Source organism: Pleurodeles waltl, chromosome 12, assembly GCF_031143425.1.
Source record: "Pleurodeles waltl isolate 20211129_DDA chromosome 12, aPleWal1.hap1.20221129, whole genome shotgun sequence".
Taxonomy (NCBI): Eukaryota; Metazoa; Chordata; class Amphibia; order Caudata; family Salamandridae; genus Pleurodeles; species Pleurodeles waltl.
Window position 1 is genome coordinate 649,667,523 of NC_090451.1, and position 20,368 is coordinate 649,687,890.

The 20,368-nt window shown below is 39.9% G+C and overlaps 1 protein-coding gene across 1 annotated transcript in view; it reads left to right on the plus strand.

Moving 5' to 3' along the window:
• The window catches only part of LOC138268530 (uncharacterized), a 237,413-nt gene extending 219,567 nt beyond the window's left edge, over nucleotides 1-17,846 (plus strand). Inside the window, exons 6-10 of the mRNA XM_069218253.1 lie at nucleotides 1,893-2,140; nucleotides 4,756-4,914; nucleotides 5,021-5,141; nucleotides 10,838-10,941; nucleotides 17,653-17,846. Of these exons, the coding sequence (XP_069074354.1) occupies nucleotides 1,893-2,140; nucleotides 4,756-4,914; nucleotides 5,021-5,141; nucleotides 10,838-10,941; nucleotides 17,653-17,802 (782 nt within the window). The 3' untranslated portion in view covers nucleotides 17,803-17,846. The remainder of the gene's footprint in view (nucleotides 1-1,892; nucleotides 2,141-4,755; nucleotides 4,915-5,020; nucleotides 5,142-10,837; nucleotides 10,942-17,652) is intronic.
• Nucleotides 17,847-20,368: the final 2,522 nt, after the last annotated feature.

Consider the following 20,368-nt stretch of genomic DNA (forward strand, 5'->3'; position numbering starts at 1 on the left):
ATGTATATCAAGTCCTTTCTAAAAGTTTAATGTTAAAAGCTTCTTCATCAAGAACGTGACTTGTGTCTTTGGTTTTATATAAGTATTCTTTTAATGGTTTTACCTCATGTATTGAACAAATTAGACTAAGAAGTAGGTCATAGTTATATTGTTGTCATGTTTTGATACACTTTGATGTGAACTTGAGTTAGACATTCTTTAATGACCGTCAAATACAAAATTCTACGTAACAATGGCTCATACTCTTTCTACCTCTAAGTGTGATCCATATGCCCAACTAGAAGAATCTAGCACAAAATCTAACAATAGGAAAGCTATTGTCTTTTCTTTGCATAAGCACTAATGAGAGAAACAGTTGAGCTATATATATATATCTGCAATTTAGCACAAAATACACATAACTATCTAAATTGTGATGGTAGAAAATGTGACATTAAGAAAAGAATCACATGTGATACTCAATATGTTATTATTGCAACCACATTCAATGACTTTAAGTATGTAGGCAGTACCATCCACAAACTCAAAGTAAGATTTCTTCAACATTTGAGAGCTATCAAGAATCATGACAGAACATACCCGTTGACTAAACATTTTGGGAGGTAAATGGAGGGATTGTAGTACACTAAGTGTTTATGGCATCAAATCAATCAAATTGGGCCCAAGATCTGGTAATAGTTTATCAGAATTAAAACAGAATCTAGGGTGATCCTTTTATAAGGTTCGGAGAATCCATGGGGTCATAACCTGGATGCTGAACTCCATGTACATCTATGATTGCCCGTAATTCATCAATGTATTTTTCTTGACTTTTGATGATTTTTTTGATCATTGTTGTTTTTCATCGTAGAATCATTATTACATCTATATGAGTTTTAATATTTATAATTGGATGCTATAGGCCGCTAACTAAATTTTTAACTACAATATTATATGATTCAATGTGTACATATTAATTGCCTCTGTGAATGCACTTTTTTGCACTAGTGACTTTATTCATCACACATAAGCACTTTAATTTCACTTTGTACTTAGGGCATAGGCCCATGTATCCATTCAGAATTCCAGAGTGGCCCTCATTGTATAGAACAAGGGGTAATTCAGTCCAGGATAATTAGATAATTTGGATGCAGAATTGAGCCGTGATGAACAATTGAAATAACCTCTTCTATTGTTAATCAATTTGTTCTGATTAATGCAGTTTTTGATGTGATAATATATATGGAATGATTTTATATTACTCCGTATTGACATTTCCTGTAGTGGTATAATCAATCTTCACTTACAATTTTTTGTATAGAATTTTTCAGATAAGATGATATGTCTTTCTATGTAAAATGCTTATGATATTATGTTTTTAGAAGATAAGTGTTTAAAAATGATCATACGTTATACAAAAATATGCTACAGTATAATTGTACAATGTTTTTGTTTCTGGAATAATTCTGTTTTATTAATTAGGACTGCATGTGAACTTGTTATAGAATTTTAGGGGTATTTATTTATTTATTTGTTCGGGTAAAACATATGGCTGAGATTCATTGAGTTATCCCTTTTAAAGATGGCGGCCCTGTTTAGAAGCCGGAAGGTATAATGGAAATAGATGATGGTGCATGGGCGGTACCTTTATAATGATGATATGTGTGGGGGAAAATATGTCTGGTAGAAGGCGGTTTGCCGAAACGCGTTGGCATGATGTTTTCTATGGGAGATAGCGTTTTTCATCTACAAACGCATAAAATAAAGCAGCGGATTTCATAGGAAAGATTGGTTTCCTTATTTTGCAGACTTGGATTGATTCTATATTACGATATGGTGCAGCTGGTTCGACAAGTTTTTCTCATCATTTTTTTGGAATATATACATATATGTATGCTTTTATTTATGAATAGATGGAGTATATCATTTAATCACTGAAAATGGAGTGGTGTACCAGACATTCTGCGACATGACCACCAAGGGAGGTGGCTGGACCTTGGTGGCCAGTGTACATGAAAATAACATGGCTGGAAAGTGTACAATGGGGGATCGTTGGAGCAGTCAGCAAGGCAACAACCCGACAAACCCAGAAGGAGATCGGAACTGGGTAAACTATGCCACATTTGGGGCCCCTGAAGGAGCAACCAGTGATGACTACAAGGTAAATGGTCCATGAAAATGGCCTTCTTTAGCAGTGCCTCAGGAGTACCTAATGGTTCATGAGATTGTTTTGGTGATATGTTGCTTTGAAGCTGCGTGACACATTATACTGGAATACCAGTTGTGCGAACCTTAAAGGGCCAAAGTCATGATTACTCTTTCCTGGCAACTACCCAGCTCCAGCCTTTTGCCCTCTACCCCATCATCTGCAAAAACAGACCTGAAGACCAACAAAATATTTCTCACTGACACCAAGCCTATGGGTATGCAGGATCAGAAGGAAAATGAAATAAAACATTTCTAGCACTAGTCGAAGGAATAAAGTAAAATACGTTGTTTTAATATATTTGCTTGATATATGATATTCCTTTTTGATGTCGTATAATTTCTTATGGGTCTAAAAATGTATCCATACTAAAGTTTCCAATTTGTTTAGCTTAATGTGGAAGCTGTATTTCTGGTCTGAAAAGTGTTTCTGAGGGACATATTTGGGTTCAACCTACGGTTGACAAGAGGACACTTCATTTAGAAAGAGGTGATCCTTCTCAAAATCTTCAAGGGGGACTGGCATGTTGATTTATCAAAAAGGCACCCTCTTATTATTTCTCGTGCAACTTATTATAGGTCTTAAGGTGTTCAATTAACCATAATGAGTGAACATCCTGTGGTCTGTAAGTCTAATATGACCAACCAGAGTGAATGAAATTGTGAGCATGTGTCGTTTGAGTATTAGTGTGCAACAGTGAATGTGTGCGCCAATGGCACGTGTGTATGAGTGAGTGCACGTTCATGAGTAGCAACAGTAAGTGGCACAAATACTTCCTCACCTTTTCACTCATAGCACAAACTTCACCCTCCTTGGCCGCCAACTTCATATCCAAGTTGTGCATCAGTGCTGGTTTTGTTGTCCGCTTCACATTATGTTCCTGGTGACTGGAACAAGTTCCAAGGTCCCTCAAAATGTCCCCATCCCTAAGTATCAATTATACAAGACAAATTCCAGAGTGGACACAACTGCTGATGGTAAGTCCTATGTTGCTTGAACACATTCAGGGAGAGAGGATGGGCCAAAATTCCTGCACAGAAAGTAAAAAGCAGGCATTTACCCCAGTTTTCCCTTTTCCCGCAATGGAAAGGGGTCCTATCCACTGCTTGGTGAACGAAAAAACAAAATGCATATTATTGTTTTTGAAGATCTTTTAGGGTCTGGGCTTTAAAGCTTTAAGTTAAATCCATTGCCAGCTCGTGAAAAGTGCATTTCAAAGAAGTCTGTAGGCAGTGTCCGCCAGCAGGGTCTGGACAGTAATGCATCATACTCAAGCATTACTCTTCGTCAAAATTCTTTGAAAGGCACTGTCACAAGCTGACCATTAAGTCATTAAGTTAAAAAAATAGCACTGTAATTCCTCGTTCGTTACATACTGGAATGAGGATTTCCTCCTATCCAGTGCATTTTATGACTTTCTTCCCCTTTTCTAATCCTATGGATGTGGACGCGGGAAAGGTAAAATTGCCCACAGTTTTGCATCTCCTTCCCATACATAGGAAATAGTAATGTCATCTGCCCTAACTTGGGAAAGGGTGTGAAAACTGACTTCAAAAGTAACACACAAGAAGTTCATCCTAGACAACCTGGAAGTGGCTCTAGACAAACCTAATCCATGTAATGGCACTAGCCTTGGCGCCTTAACTATCTCCAACTCTTTATTCACCTTCCTTTATAGCTTCAATTGCACTCCAGACAAACTGCAGATATCCAACCTTTGTAATTATTCACCACCAATTAACTCATGCAACTGTAAGAGTGTGACATATTTAAGTCAAGAGACGCATAGTCTAGTTGTTTTCCCCTGAAGTATGCTCCATGGTAAAACTTAAATCCTGATACTCGCCAGCAAACTGACTATCTTTGTCATGCCCAGTCCTAAACCCTTCTGTAGTAAATAAGCGTACCAGCAGCTTACGATCCATCCTAACCCTTTTCCCAGTCTACAATACACAGCTGACGCCTCCCAGTTCAGCTGCCATTTATCATTGCTTAGTTTTCCTCACTGCTCTGGAAGTGAAGAATATAATTACACATCCCACTATTGCATAAAATGTCCACTGACACTCAAAGATTGACTCAACAGTGCACCCTCTCCCATTCATATATTCAAAGCTCTCAATGCACTATCAAAGTTGGGGACAAATTTGGAATTCACTCAAACTGGACCATGACCATTTTGATTTTCACCATTTTCCCTAGAAATTATTAAACTACCTACATCTTTAAACTGTCTATGCAGGTTCAGTGCTCCTTGCCCCATTTCATTTGTAATCTCTTTCTCCCAAGAGCAAGCAAAATCTAAAAACTGTTTTCCACATTTTCCAAGGGGCCATGGCCCAGCTCAACAGGGACAGGCAAAACATTGTGTTGGCACCTTACTTTACAACATGTTTAACTACTTTTTCATTACTACAACAAACAATGATATCCAAATGACGTTTGATAGTGTATAACAAAATGTACCCCAAAGAAGTCATCATCGCTTTTTCCTATTTGTGCAGGTGGAGAAGAATTGATGACATTTATGTTTCACTATTAAGCATGTAGTGCTGTTTCCTTCTTTATAGAACCCTGGCTACTATGCTATCCAAGGAAAAGATCTGGCAGTCTGGCATGTACCAAATGATACTCCATTAGAAGACTGGAGGAAGGCATCCTTCCTAAGATACCATACAGAGACTGGATTCTTTGCATTACTGGGTGGTAATCTCAGGGCCCTTTTCCAGGTAATGAAAGCCATTAACCATGCAATTTCCAATATCTCTTGATGACTGCTAATGTTTTAAACACCTTAATGTTTATCTAAAGATGCATGCATTCTTTTACATGTAGAAATATCCAGTGATGTATAATGGTGGAAGCTGTCCTAAAGACAATGGTCCAGCTATTCCAATCATCTATGACCTTGGCAGTGCTGAAAATACTACTAAACTTTATTCGCCAAATGGTCAAAGTAAGTGTTTTCCTGTTAATCATAAACTTCAAATGGAAGTTGATGATCCATTGACTCTACATTAAATTCCTATAAGCATCCCTTGATGAATCTTAAAATGGTTACTGTTAAAATAGGGAAATTGCTTAAAATATAGGAAATGTGAGATAGTTTTGCGGCATGTAAAATTGTTTTAAATTTCGGGATATTTTACTTTCAGAGCCAAATGTGGTTTGCTGATTTATTGTGTGAGTCTTTTGAGGTGATGGTGGACTTTGCATAAAACACTCTTGAGGATAAGGACAGGAAAATTCTTCACACAAAATATCTTTGTGAGAAATTTAATTCACAAACAAGTCTCCAGCAAGCAGAAATTGAGCAATGGGAAATTTGGAAAAGTTAGTGTGATATAAAATTCTGGTATTTTAATACATTTCACTGTTGTAATTAACATTTTGCACAGGCCTCATGAGATCATCACATAGGGCCCGATTCACAAAGGTAAACTTAGATGTATGGTCTAAGTTTGGACCAAACGTCTAAGTATATGACTTTAGGAATCCACAAAGGGCATTTACATAGTATCTTTATGTACGCACTCGAAGCAGAGATCTGCCCCGAGTGCAGATGTGAAGATACTACTGGTAAATGCCCTTTGTGAATTCCCAAAGTTGTAAACTTAGACATTTGTTCTAAGTTTAGACCAAACGTCTAAGTTTACCTTTGTGGATCGGGCTCATTTTCGGAGTCTAAAAGCCAGTTTTTGATCACTTTGTAGCTATTTAATATATGACTACTAGTTACAAAATCTATATGTATATCCAACAGCCTGCAGAGATTGGCTTAATTTTGACTAAATGGAAAATGTATTGGTGTACAACTCCCCACAAACTAAAGTGCAAGTTAATAATTACATCTATAACTGAAACAACTTGTCTTCTTTGTGAGACCAGTGAACCAGGATTAATTTGGAATTTTGTTGAATATTGAATGGTGGCTATCCTCTTTAAAACAAAACTCTGTGTTGGTACCTAGTATTGGAAAAGTTCAGATTGTTGGCCTCAAAAGTTTAACATCTTCAGGTAAGATAACTTCATAATGTACTATTGAATTCATATTCTGTTTACATATCATCTGTCACTCAAATATATCTGCTTCCAAATGGATCACTGATGTGTTGATCTGTAAAACTAAAGTACCACACCATAAATATTTAAGGAGAAATCTGAATGCGCAATATGTAAGAATATTAATGTTGTGTAGCACTTCAAGTATTAGTTTATTTTCCTGTAGTGTATTGCTAATAGTAGAGAACTCTGAACTACCCAAATAACAAAGAACATTACCATGATAATGATCTAACAAAATTAAAACCTTTTGTAGAAGGTAAAAGGGAGTTAGGTCAAATCAACCATGATCGTTAGGATCAGATATATCACAAGTATCCCTGTTTAGTCTCCCGATCCCTCAGAGTTCTACACACCACAGATGTTCACTCTTGATGGGATGAATATGGCTGGGGTCATAAATAGAAACAAAAAAGTAATGCTGATGTTATTGTCAAATCACTTTCTATTGCAAACATGCATTTTTATGGAACCTGAAATGTATAATTCTATAAGTCTAACCAAATTACTCATTCTGGATTTGGTATGATGCTAAGGTTCTCAAGCTTGAGTCAGACACAGAACGGGTACACATGGGTCACAGTAGCAGTACACGCATTCCTCCAAAGTGAAAATGTGCAAGATACACAACTGCAGTAAACACTTGGTGATGAAATTCATTGCAGCAACATTCAAGTGGGTCAAAATACTCTGCAGTCTGTTATTGTGGGTTCAAGAAGGAGTGATTGGGTGTAGTTTCACTGAGATGTGTTGATCACTTGCTGTGTGATAAGCTACGTGTCACTCAGCAGTGCATGAATTTCTCTCCATGTCAAAGATAGTGTTGGTCCTTCTTACTTGCGGCCAATAGTGAAGTGAGCCATCAATCTATATTAATGGAGAAGAAGTGGCAGGTGTTTGGTCTTTTGATGGGGTGATTTAGAGGAGCTAGAAGATGGGACGTCAGCCAATTGTTTCTCTGCCTCAGTAAGATGAGATGAAGCAAGGGTTTCCGAACAGCATAGCTGGTCCCAATGCAGCAGTCAGACAAAAACATGCAACATACACTCCTGTGGGAATAGCATCAAAGTGCCAGCTCCTCCAATGCTTTCTGCCAGCATTAAATCTTTACACGACTTCCACAGAAACTGTGAATGCACTCAATATATAAAGGCCCTCTATTTTTCCCATGCATTTGTAAAAAATATTCAGCTCATGGCAAACATTAGTTAAATTGTTTCCAAGATCTGTCGATAGAAATAATATGATATAATAAAAAACACAAGCAAGTTCACGAAACACCCATGGAATTGTAGACATGCAATTACTGTTTTGTCCGCCCATACCTGTGGCGCCCAGAATGCAGAAGCCTTTGGGGGAAAAATGTCTATTGGGCACCTTCAAATTTGGTATGCCAGATGCAGCTCACGTGGAGGAGGCCATGCGATTGCCACCCCAACCAAATGTCATTCTGCTTACCAGTCTTTGAAAATGATCCAGGTCATGGCTTGGGCCATATTTATTCATTCTCATACCCTTTGCTCATTTTTCTCAGAGACTGTGTGACGATCATGTGCTTAGTTTGTTAGGTTTACTGTTGGGTACGTTTTCTGAACACTTCCTTCAGTGGGATCATTTTTGGGACCGGCACCATGTTTCATCGGTGGACAATCAAGTCCATTGAGCTTGGTGTTTTCTTTCAGGGAAATGGTTACATGGACATTTTATGATGGTTTTGTTTGATTTTGTTTGGTACTCATGGCTGATTATCACACCAGAGAGCCATACACATAGGCCTCTAATAATGAGTGAACACTGTTTCTTCTAAAGTAAATCAATATTTTTTAGTTAGTTCTGTGTAGCTGAGCTATATTCCGGAGGTGGCCTGGGTGCGAGACTTGCTCCATTGTGATACCACTACACTAGCTCACTCTATGCCTCTCTACAACCCCCAGCTTCCCAGCCAAAGGATATATGGCAGCCTCTCAGAGCACATTATCTAGCTCAGACGCCCACACCTTCACCTGTGGCAATGGTGACTCTTCGTCCCTACACCGCAGCCTACCTTCGTCACCTGGTATCCATTGATGTACCACATTGCATGCTATGCACAATTGTATGCTCTGACTTTCCATTATACAGCATCTCTTTTGTGCTCCTATGCCTGTTTGAGTTGTCGTGATCAAGCTTAAACTTTATATTTTGGGCTTTTGCACGTTCTCATTGCACTTTATGTAAAACCTTAGATAAAGTTATAAAAAATGAAGCTGTCCGAAAACCCTGTTTCAATGTTGCTGCCGGTAAAGTAGACCTTGGTCTTTTTGTATTGTGTGCGCTTCGCTGTGGGTCTAAGAGGGTGTCCAACTTTCTCCATGAGGGTGATCAAGGATGATTTACTTTTGCATTTGGTTGTTTCTGTGGAGGGCATATACATTATTTTGGTTTTGCTGTATATGCAGGAGGTTTCACGGTTTCTTGGTAGTACTGTTTGTTAAGTGCTATTGGAAAGTCATTTTGAGCATTTAAGTTGTAGGTCTTGAGCTATTACTTTCAGGAGCTCCTGGTTTGGTGTGTTGGGGACGTTTCATACTGTAGTTGAGTAGAAAAGCACCAACATTTGTACCTCAGCATGCATACTTCCTTTCAAGTTACATTTTTTTCTATTTAACTTTTTTCACCAGAGTTACATAAATTGATTGGGATGCAAGAATCTAAATAACAGGCTCACTTTTGACTTGTAGAAAAAGAGAATACCTCTGTTATTAGTGGATATTGGCATGCCTATTAGTTAGGTCTCACACCCACATGTACCTGATGAATGGTAACACGGTGAAATGAGCTCTTGGCGACATATGCACAAACTACATTTTGTAGTACCTTTAGTAGGACTACAATAGTACTAATCCCATACTACAAACAAACGAATCATTAGATTAGATGCAGAGGGCTATGCCTCTTCCTTTCCTATCTTCTGTGTGCAGAAATCTCCCACCGGACTGTGCAGATCCCAGCACATTTCCATGTACATTTTAGCATTAAATGTGGGAGCAATGGCAAAAAAACAAGAAATAAATACTACAATATGAGAAGAATTTAAGCAGGAGTAAGGAGAGGTTTAAGGAGGACTGTTTCAGGAGGAGGGACATGCACTGCACTCACCCACAAAGGGGAAAGCCCAGTCCTAGTCACAAACTGCACTTTTAATGTTACTACTTTGAAAGAAGACCCAAACCGGTAATAAATGTACCCCTGAATAAATCTACCCCAGAAATAATGTAAAGTAAATTAATTTGGTTCAGCTTTTAGAAAATATATAGTATATATATATATATATATATATATTAATAATGTTAAAGAATATAGATCGATAGATCTTAATCAATATTATTGAATTATATTTGATATAAAATAAGTAAACAAACATATTTGTAGCTTTAACCTTTTTTAAAACAAAACACAATAATGTAACATATACATACTTTCAGTCACTTGTAATATACAATATTATTATTCTATATATGTGAATAAATATATATACACAGATGTGTGTGTGTGTGTATATATGTATATATATATATATATATATATATATATATATATATATATATATATATATATATATATATGCCTTTTTTCCTACTAAATCTACTATGCATATAAAAAATATCATGATGTTATTATTTTCATATAATGCATAGTAGATTTGTGTTTTGGAATCAGGTGTTACATTATATTTGACATGCGTATATTATGAACTGCAGGTAATAATCGTAGCTATTTATTGTTACGTCATTTACACATATCTATGAAGTCAGCAGTGTTAATGTGCTATATTCATGATTTTTGATTGTATCCTTTAATGTAAATTGTCTTCTGATATATATTTTTATATTTTTTTGAATGTCTTACACATATGGTACATTTTGTTGGCCCATTCTGTGATTTATCTATACATATCTTTGCAAGATAACATAACAAATATATTTTTTACAATTTTGTTTAAAGTTTAATACACTTTTTTAAAAACTTTTTCCTGCACTTTAACATATGGTGATCTCTTCCACAGTGGCAGAAACCTCTTCGCACATGTGAAACGTTACTATGAGTAACTTTACACACAACCATTCGGCTCTAATCTCTGTTTCAGTGGGTGGATATATGTAAAGCTAAAACTTTGAAGTACTTTTACACTCAGTAGTAATTTTACTACATTTGGCTATTCACCATTTACTATTTGCGAGTAGGCCTATATGGAATATAATAAAGGAAGCTTTTCTTTGTGATTAAAATGGAAAGTTGGGAGAAAGTTTCATCAGGAAACAAAAAGATTTGTAGCAGCCACCAGTATTTATAGAGGTGATACACAACACACTCACGTTCTTGGAGAGAATGGATATATGTAGACAGTGAGTTTAAATATATGTTAATCCATACAACACACTAAGGGTGGGAGAAATGCTTTTAATTTGTCTAACCACTGACAATCACTCTGGGCAGCATACCAACCTGTCATTCTTTTGCTGATCCATAACTTTGTATTCATAATGCTATGTATTTTTTTGTCTGCAACTTGGATCTCTATAATGATATCATTACCTATTATTTCAACAGAGGAAATTGTTGGAGGATTTGTTGAGTTCCGCGTGTTTAACATAGAGAAAGCTTCATTTGCCCTCTGCTCTGGAATCAAAGTAACAGGCTGTAACACTGCACACGTATGTATTGGGGAATGTGCTATGTCGGGTAATCCATGCATAGTTTGTGTCAAAGTTATATGGTCAAAGTAAAAACCTTCATGAGTATGAGAATGTAAGGTTCACAGTGGTTTTAGAGTTTAAGGAAATTTCATGAGAAATGTTCTATTTAGTTAGGACAGCTTTGTTTGAATTGAAACACTGTATTTAAACATTCATCAATGTGTACCATTACTAAGGTCAAGGGTGGGTGGAGCTCACGGAGTTTTACTCCGCAGAATTCTGTGGAGTTAGCCAAAAACTCAGTGAAATTCCACTGAGTTCCACATGCGGTGGAATGCCGTCTGCCCTACCACCCAGGCCAGAATGCGCCAGATCTTGGAAGCGCTAAGCAAGGTCGGGCCTGGTTATCAGTAGTAGTTCAGAGATCGGGCCCATTCAAGCCAGGGTGATATGCCGTAGGCAGCGAAAGCCCACCGCCTGGAGCCTGCTGCTCTCAACCACACATGCACACTTCCCTTCACCAACTGACCTCCTTCACAAAGTTGCTAAGGATGGGCAAGCACACCACCTGTCTTTCCCCAGCCTTTCAATCGCTTCCTCTGCACTTACACACAGCCTCAGACTGCCCTTTCTTTAAGGCCCAGCACTAGCAGCTGCAAACCGGCGCACCGCCAGCAGCCTGGTATGTTCACAAAGTGCCTTGCTTTTCTTGCCTAAGGCACTCTCTCCATCCACACACATCTCTATCTAGCAGGGGCTGCCGGACTACCACTCAGCAGCTGATGCTCCCCGTTTTCCAGTTCTCCCTGCTAGGCACAGCAACCTACCCCATAATACCACTTCCTTTCCCAGGTACTCTGGGGAGACAGGCTCTTTTCAAGAGGAGCTCTGACTGCAAGTTTCCTTTTCTTCTAAGCACAGACGCCCCCCTCATATGCAAATCCTGTCCATGCCCAGTGCCGGACCCCGTGTGCAAATGGCAGAGAAAGTGAAATGAGGGTCTGACATGAATGCTGTCTGGGTCCAGGGTCCCCGTTGCCAGTGGCCCGACTCCCGTGCCTCCCTCTGCCCCCTGCTCCCGGGGTGCTGAGGACAGTGAAAGGAGGGAAGCCTGGATCCAGAGCTGGTGCCAGTGCAGCCCCTCAGCAGCAGATTGCAGCAGCTCCACGCCTCCCACCGACAGAAAGCAAAGCCTTAGCTAGGGGTTTCTAGACCTTGCCTTTTGTAGGGCAAATGTTGTCTTTATTCTGGGTCGAGTGTAAAGTGCAGTTGTAGGAGGCTGGACTGGCTTGTAGTGAGCACCAAGGGGTACTTGCACCTTGCACCAGGCCCAGTTATCCCTTATTAGTGTATAGGGTGTCTAGCAGCATAGGCTGATAGATAATGGTAGCTTAGCAGAGCAGCATAGGCTGAACTAGGAGACGAGTGAAGCTCCTGAAGTACCACTAGTGTCATATGCACAATATCATAAGAAAACACAATACACAGATATACTAAAAATAAAGGTACTTTATTTTTATGACAATATGCCAAAGTATCTCAGAGTGTACCCTCAGTATGAGGATAGCAAATATACACAAGATATATGTACACAATACCAAAATATGCAGTAATAGTATTAGAAAACAGTGCAAACAATGTATAGTTACAATAGGATGCAATGGGGACACATAGGGATAGGGGCAACACAAACCATATACTCCAAAAGTGGAATGCGAACCACGAATGGTCCCCAAACCTATGTGACCTTGTAGAGGGTCGCTGGGACTATTAGAAAATAGTAAGGGTTAGAAAAATAGCCCACCCCAAGACCCTGAAAAGTGAGTGCAAAGTGCACTAAAGTTCCCCGAAGGACATAGAAGTCGTGATAGTGGAATTCTGCAGGAAAGACACAAACCAACAATGCAACAACAATGGATTTCCAGTTGTGGGTACCTGTGGAACAAGGGGACCAAGTCCAAAAGTCACAAGCAAGTCGGAGATGGGCAGATGCCCAGGAAATGCCAGCTGTGGGTGCAAAGAAGCTGCTACTGGACAGTAGAAGCTTAGGTTTCTGCAGGAACGACAAGGGCTAGAGACTTCCCCTTTGGAGGACGGATCCCTCACGCCGTGGAGAGTCGTGCAGAAGTGTTTTTCCGCCAAAAGACCGCCAACAAGCCTTGCTAGCTGCAAATTATGTGGTAAGGGTTTATGGATGCTGCTGTGGCCCAGGAGGGATCAGGATGTCGCCAATTGCGTCTGGGGACAGAGGGGGCGTCAAGCAAGACAAGGAACCCTCTCAGCAGCAGGCAACACCCACAGAAGTGCCAGAAACAGGCACTACAAGGATGCATGAAACAGTGCTCACCCAAAGTCGCACAAAGGAGTCCCACGTCGCCGGAGGACAACTTAGGAGGTCGTGCAATGCAGGTTAGAGTGCCGTGGACCCAGGCTGGACTGTGCACAAAGGATTTCCGCCGGAAGTGTACGGAGGCCGGAGTAGCTGCAAAAGTCGTAGTTCCCAGCAATGCAGTCTGGCATGGGGAGGCAAGGACTTACCTCCACTAAACTTGGACTGAAGAGTCACTGGACTGTGGGAGTCACTTGGACAGAGTTGCTGGATTCAAGGGACCTCGCTCGTCGTGCTGAGAGGAGACCCAGGGGACCGGTGTTGTAGTTCTTTGGTGCCTGCGGTTGCAGGGGGACGATTCCGTCGACCCACTGGAGATTTCTTCGGAGCTTCTAGTGCAGAGAGGAGGCAGACTACCCCCACAGCATGCACCACCAGGAAAACAGTCGAGAAGGCGGCAGGATCAGCGTTACAGAGTTGCAGTAATCGTCTTCGCTACTATGTTGCAGTTTTGCAGGCTTCCAGCGCGGTCAGCAGTCGATTCCTTGGCAGAAGGTGAAGAGAGAGATGCAGAGGAACTCGGATGAGCTCTTGCATTCGTTATCTGAGGAATCCCAAGAGACAGAGACCCTAAATAGCCAGAAAAGAGGGTTTGGCTACCTAGGAGAGAGGATAGGCTAGCAACACCTGAAGGAGCCTATCAGAAGGAGTCTCTGACGTCAACTGATGGCACTGGCCACTCAGAGCAGTCCAGTGTGCCAGCAGCACCTCTGTTTCAAAGATGGCAGAGGTCTGGAGCACACTGGAGGAGCTCTGGACACCTCCCAGGGGAGGTGCAGGTCAGGGGAGTGGTCACTCCCTTTTCCTTTGTCCAGTTTCGTGCCAGAGCAGTGCTAAGGGGTCCCTGAACCGGTGTAGACTGGCTTATGCAGAAATGTGCACCATGTGTGCCCATGAAAGCATTTCCAGAGGCTGGGGGAGGCTACTCCTCCCCTGCCTTCACACCATTTTCCAAAGGGAGAGGGTGTAACACCCTCTCTCAGAGGACGTCCTTTGTTCTGCCATCCTGGGCCAAGCCTGGCTCGACCCCAGGAGGGCAGAAACCTGTCTGAGGGGTTGGCAGCAGCAGCAGCTGCAGTGAAACCCCGGGAAAGGCAGTTTGGCAGTACCAGGGTCTGTGCTACAGACCACTGGGATCATGTGATTGTGCCAACTATGCCAGGATGGCATAGAGGGGCAATTCCATGATCATAGACATGTTACATGGCCATATTCGGAGTTACCATTGTGAAGCTACATATAGGTAGTGACCTATATGTAGTGCACACGTGTAATGGTGTCCCCGCACTCACAAAGTCCGGGGAATTGGCCCTGAACAATGTGGGGGCACCTTGGCTAGTGCAAGGGTGCCCTCACACTAAGTAACTTTGCACCTAACCTTTACCAGGTAAAGGTTAGACATATAGGTGACTTATAAGTTACTTAAGTGCAGTGTAAAATGGCTGTGAAATAACGTGGACGTTATTTCACTCAGGCTGCAGTGGCAGGCCTGTGTAAGAATTGTCAGAGCTCCCTATGGGTGGCAAAAGAAATGCTGCAGCCCATAGGGATCTCCTGGAACCCCAATACCCTGGGTACCTCAGTACCATATACTAGGGAATTATAAGGGTGTTCCAGTAAGCCAATGTAAATTGGTAAAATTGGTCACTAGCCTGTTAGTGACAATTTGAAAGAAATGAGAGAGCATAACCACTGAGGTTCTGATTAGCAGAGCCTCAGTGTGACAGTTAGTCACTAAACAGGTAACACATTCAGGCACACTTATGAGCACTGGGGCCCTGGCTGGCAGGGTCCCAGTGACACATACAACTAAAACAACATATATACAGTGAAAAATGGGGGTAACATGCCAGGCAAGATGGTACTTTCCTACAGCAGTCCAGTTATGAGCCTTACAGCGCAAGCGCAGGGCACACGCCGGTTAGTTCCGCTCGCTGCCTGGCTAGCGGAGTTTTTGCCCGACTCCGTTAACTCCACCAGCGAAGAGCAGCACACTTCCCACTCCTAGGCAAGATGTCTATTGATGTGAGTAAGGAATATTCCAAATTTCAATAACATTGTAAAATTTGCATATTTTACATTACACCATGCAGATGTTTATATTTTGTTCTACCACAAAATGTATTTCTAGAAACTGGTTCAAGCACAAAAATGTTGCACAAGTGACCTATTCTCCTTGAGGCAGTCGCACTTCTACACACCTTCCATGATTTTTTAATGAAATGTATATCCTGATGTTCAGTTGTTTACAGGATGTACAAGGTATTGAAGTTAATTTTACATAATTTAGTGAAAAAACATGATTTCACATGCCAGGTCAGACAGGCATATGATTTGTACTAAGGCCAGCTACATTTATACTGATAACATGGGTCTTTGCCTATAGGTTCTGAATTTCAATTTAACTGACATACCAAATATATAATATGAATGGCATGTTAGCACTTTAAAAAAAACTCTTTTAGAACTCAATAGAGCGTATAGACTCACCCATGGAATAAACAAAGTTATAATCAGCCCTGCCCACATTTTAAAATGTTACCTGCATGTTACTTATAGGTTTGCATAATGTTTCTAATTTCTTAAGTATAAGTATGCAAAATTTCAGGATAATTACACAAAAGTAAATGAAAAGGAAATTCAGCATTTAGTGCAACATTTTAGTGCGAAATGCTTCTGCTTGCCAATTTTTGGTGCAAGAATGAAATTTGTGCTCAAACAATTCCACAAAAACACAAGTGCCCAAGTGCAGCATACAACAGCCACCCGGGTTCTAGTCTTTCATGTTGCCCCTCTGCTCTAGTGATCTCAATTTTTTTGCTAACTATCTTTAACTACGCAACAATACATAATTCTTGAAATTTAGCTTAACAAGCTTAATGCTAAATGACAGAAGTTAAGTGAGATTACACTGGTGTAACAAAAAAATCCCTAAGGTTTGTTTACTTATTAGTATCTTCACCGGCTGCATTAACTACTTAAGCTGCCCTGTGGGCAAACAGTTGAAAGGGGCAGAGATGTGTAGATGTGTATGCAATGTGGGAGATACCTTCAATGCTGGTCAAGGCTGTTAGGGATTGAGCAATATCAATATCATCTCTGGTGTGACCACCACATCCTTTAGTTTTCCATGCTACAGAATCGTTAACAATTATTTGGATAACACATGGGTCCATTTCCTGAAAGGCCAGTGGATCTGTAAGACTTATTAGACTGAAGCATTGCCTGTCTAATGTCAGGGATGGAGCAGTCTCTGCCACAGCTACATCCTGTGTACTCTTGAAACAGGTCCAATAATCAGTTATTAAAACCATGGTGCATTACCTATCATCAAGATCCCCCGCTGCTCCTTCTTACTGTGTAACAATGGTATAATACTAAAATATTTAGCAAAATGCTGATGAGCAAAAATATTGTAACCTGCATATCGAATTCAAAATGAATGTGAATGTAAAAGCACACAAGTACATGTTTGTTGTATTGGATTCCACATCCATTTAAAACGTTACATTGATTAAATCATGAGTCACGCATTGTTTTAACTTAAGTTATTACTTTGATTCATGTGATCTAATTTTCATGTGGCAACGAATGTATGTGCGTGTGTATTTAAATTCAGTAAATCTATATTTAGCTACACATCTTCCTTCAAGATTTATTAGTAGTCAATATTTAGTTCACAATGTTTGGACAGCCATGTTTTAACTCATGAATATTAATATTACAAAGCGCTCCATATCTGAATATTCAAAAAACTTATTGCGTGGTTGCAAAAATACTGGTCGTAAACTGTGAATCAAAATTGAAAAAAGTATATTCAGTATCAGTAAATGATAGGTGTTAGTTATCATTCCTGAACAAGAAGAAGGGGGCAGAAAATACAGGAAAGGGCTTAAGAAAGATGGCAATATCTTCACAAAAGACTTGTATTAATTTTTTTAATTGTTAATTAATTTTCTGATTTCAAAGTTTCAAAGTATCTGTGTCAGAAGTATGTTTATAACCCTTTTCTGTTCTTATGTCACATTGTGTTTATTGGACTTGTGTATTGAGGCCCACGAGAAACGTTATTGATAGTAGATGCATTCTTTAACTAGGGAGTAAACTATGGAGGAGCTGTAAAATAGAGGCTTGGTTAGTTAATGTGCAAGTAAAAGACCCGAGTGCTCATCTTGCCAATTGCACGGTATAGAAAGCATATTTGGATGAGGGAATTGCTTAATTTTTCTATGCTCGCTGCTAAAGACATATAAAAACAGGATCTTGAATGATAAAAACATTTATTTCATCTACTTCAATTTTCTTTTGCACTCCATTTCTAACCATCTCTCTATTTGCAGCATTGCATTGGTGGAGTTTATTTTTCAAACGCTGATCTAAAGCAGTGTGGCGACTTTGCTGCTTTTGACGGAGATGGGCTTGAAAATCAAACAGGATGGTGTGCCAGCAAGATGATCACAGGAGCATCTTTGTTGTTGCTAAATCGTTGATTTCAACATTTTGGCATCGAAAGTGACAGATACAGATTCATTAAAGATCACACTGTACAAATTACAAATCACTGTAAATAACTTCAATTGAAAAAAGTTTTATTTTATTTTGTGTGTTCTGTACCCTGAAAAACTAACTCCCTTTTCAGCAATCTGCATTCAACTTTGATTTTAAAAATAAAATGGAACACACTGTCTTTCATGCATATTTATCAGCTTATTTAATATTAACAGACCTTAATCGTACTTTTCGATGATTATATCAAACATCAATTAGAGTTCAACTTCATAAATCTGGACACGGGATGTGAAACTATATATTTGATGTAATTTGTTTAACCAGGACACAATTAACTTTCGTGTAATAGGATCTTGACATTACTCTGGCAAAACAATAGCACCTCACATCATGATTTGGAAAAATATAACTCTCCAAGGGACCACTGCCTGCTGAGGCACAATGTACTGAACAGCACTCAAACCTGCCTACAAGCTGTGGGTGATGTGTGTAGAACAATGCAATTCCCTTTCTCTGGAGGAAAAAAATAATACCTTAAAATTTTTATAAAAACACATTGAATTTTGTGCAAGAATTATCCTCCCTATTCTGCCTGAGTGTTTGGAAAGTGTATGCTTCACTCGTCACCTCAATCAGCACTTCAATCACTCCCACATGGTTCAGGTACCATCACTGCCCATAATACCCACGGTGCTCTCCACAAACCCCACCACCATGGCAGCTTCAGGGCTTTAATTTTACCTTCACCGTACCCTGGAAGTTGTATATTTGTTGTTCTGTTTTTAACTTCATTGTTGTTTGCCCTTTCTTCTACACTACTTGTGGTTTTTAAAAGCAAGACAGAAACCCCCTTTACCAACTGTGGGTATAGGATTAAAGGAGTTTATGATGGCTCTTTGCTCCGAAGAGATTCTCATCACCACATGCACAGTAGGTATTTGCCTGGAGTATGGTGTAGACTGCATTGTGTACAACCTACTAGCAGGATATAGCCATTCATGGATAAGGAATGCAAACTTTACTTTTGTAGATGGTCTTTTAATCATCAGTGACATGAATGGTAAGCAATAAAGATGTATCAAATAAAATGTAGTAGAAACCTGAGTTTATGGTTCTATGCTAAATTATTACTTATTGTCTGTTGTAGTTGTAGTTGCAGAATGATGTCACTGTAGCATTGTATAAATCTGTGGAAAGGCTTGACCGCACGGCATTGTCAGATTAAAGCACAGAACTAGATTTGTACCTTAATCCTTCTGTTTAGGGTATGGTAATAACTATTAGTAGTCACATTAAACTGTAAAATGACTGTTGTCCTTTTGAAGTTGCCTCTGGGAAGGACTGTACTTACAACTAATACGTGTGTCTGATCTGTGGTCCCCAAATATTGTCTCATAATTCACTGGAAAATAAATGTATGAAACCTGAAATCATGTTTAAGGCTTCACGTCTTAGGGACCGCTGCTAATAAGTTTTCCGGGTAACCCTCTGATGGGCAAGTAGTAATTCTACTTGCACTTTACTTCTTTGAGCCATTAAAGATCGAGAGCACATTCCTTGCTGAACCAGGATTTCAATGTCACCGACCGCCAGGGTTATAATGAGGGCCTGAGTCTTTGTGGCTCCTACCTGAACCATCCATTGTGTATGGACTGTGGGCCCAGAGACACAGTGGTCCACAGATCACTCTCATCAGTCTTCTTCCTCTGAGTGATGCTTCACAGAGACGTACACACCAGTTTTCATTACACACAAGACAGCCACAAAGAGGTGTGCGTTTTCTACAACTGGTTGGCATCCGCCAAATTGAAAGTTTAATCAGAGAAAGACAAAAGGCCTGTACTCACCAATGACCAACAGAGTCTGCAGTCCTACTCTTCAACTCTACAAAAACAGTTAGGAGTTTTCTGAACATGGTGCTTCTGCTTAGAATTCCAAAACACTTCAATTTGGTGAATGGTAAAGGATCATTGTTGTCTCTCCCTGCTCCAGAAAAGTCAGCAATACACTTCCAAAGCCTGGGAAAACAACCTCATCTCCATCTTCTGCAAAATACAGTCCAGGGTTCTCCAAACTGGATCGACAGGCCTCCATTACTCTGGCTCACACATACACATCATGAACATACTACAAAGGTCACAATCTTGCAACATACCCGAATCCTAACGCTGACACCCCTAGTGTAAGTGAGTAGAAGTGGAAGTTTACATAAGCGGGCCAGTAGGCCGCCATGCCAGTGACACTGATTTAAAAAAAAAAAAGTCCAGTCACAAACATAAATTCACAGAACACGGTGTGCTGCCACCACCTCTCTATGTGTTAAACCCCATAGGGCAGTGGTATTCTTTTTTCTTTTTTTTAAATCTGTTTTAGAGTGTTTCAGGTAGTAAACAAGAGAGCATAATCCGTTGCCATATAAATCACACAGCCTCTGGGAACCAGTTCCAGACAACAGGTCAATCAATTGCATTGTTCTTGTATATAACTGGGGGAAAGTGGAAGGAGGAAAGGAGAGGGAAGCACCTCAGCAGAGGGAGAAACAGGGAT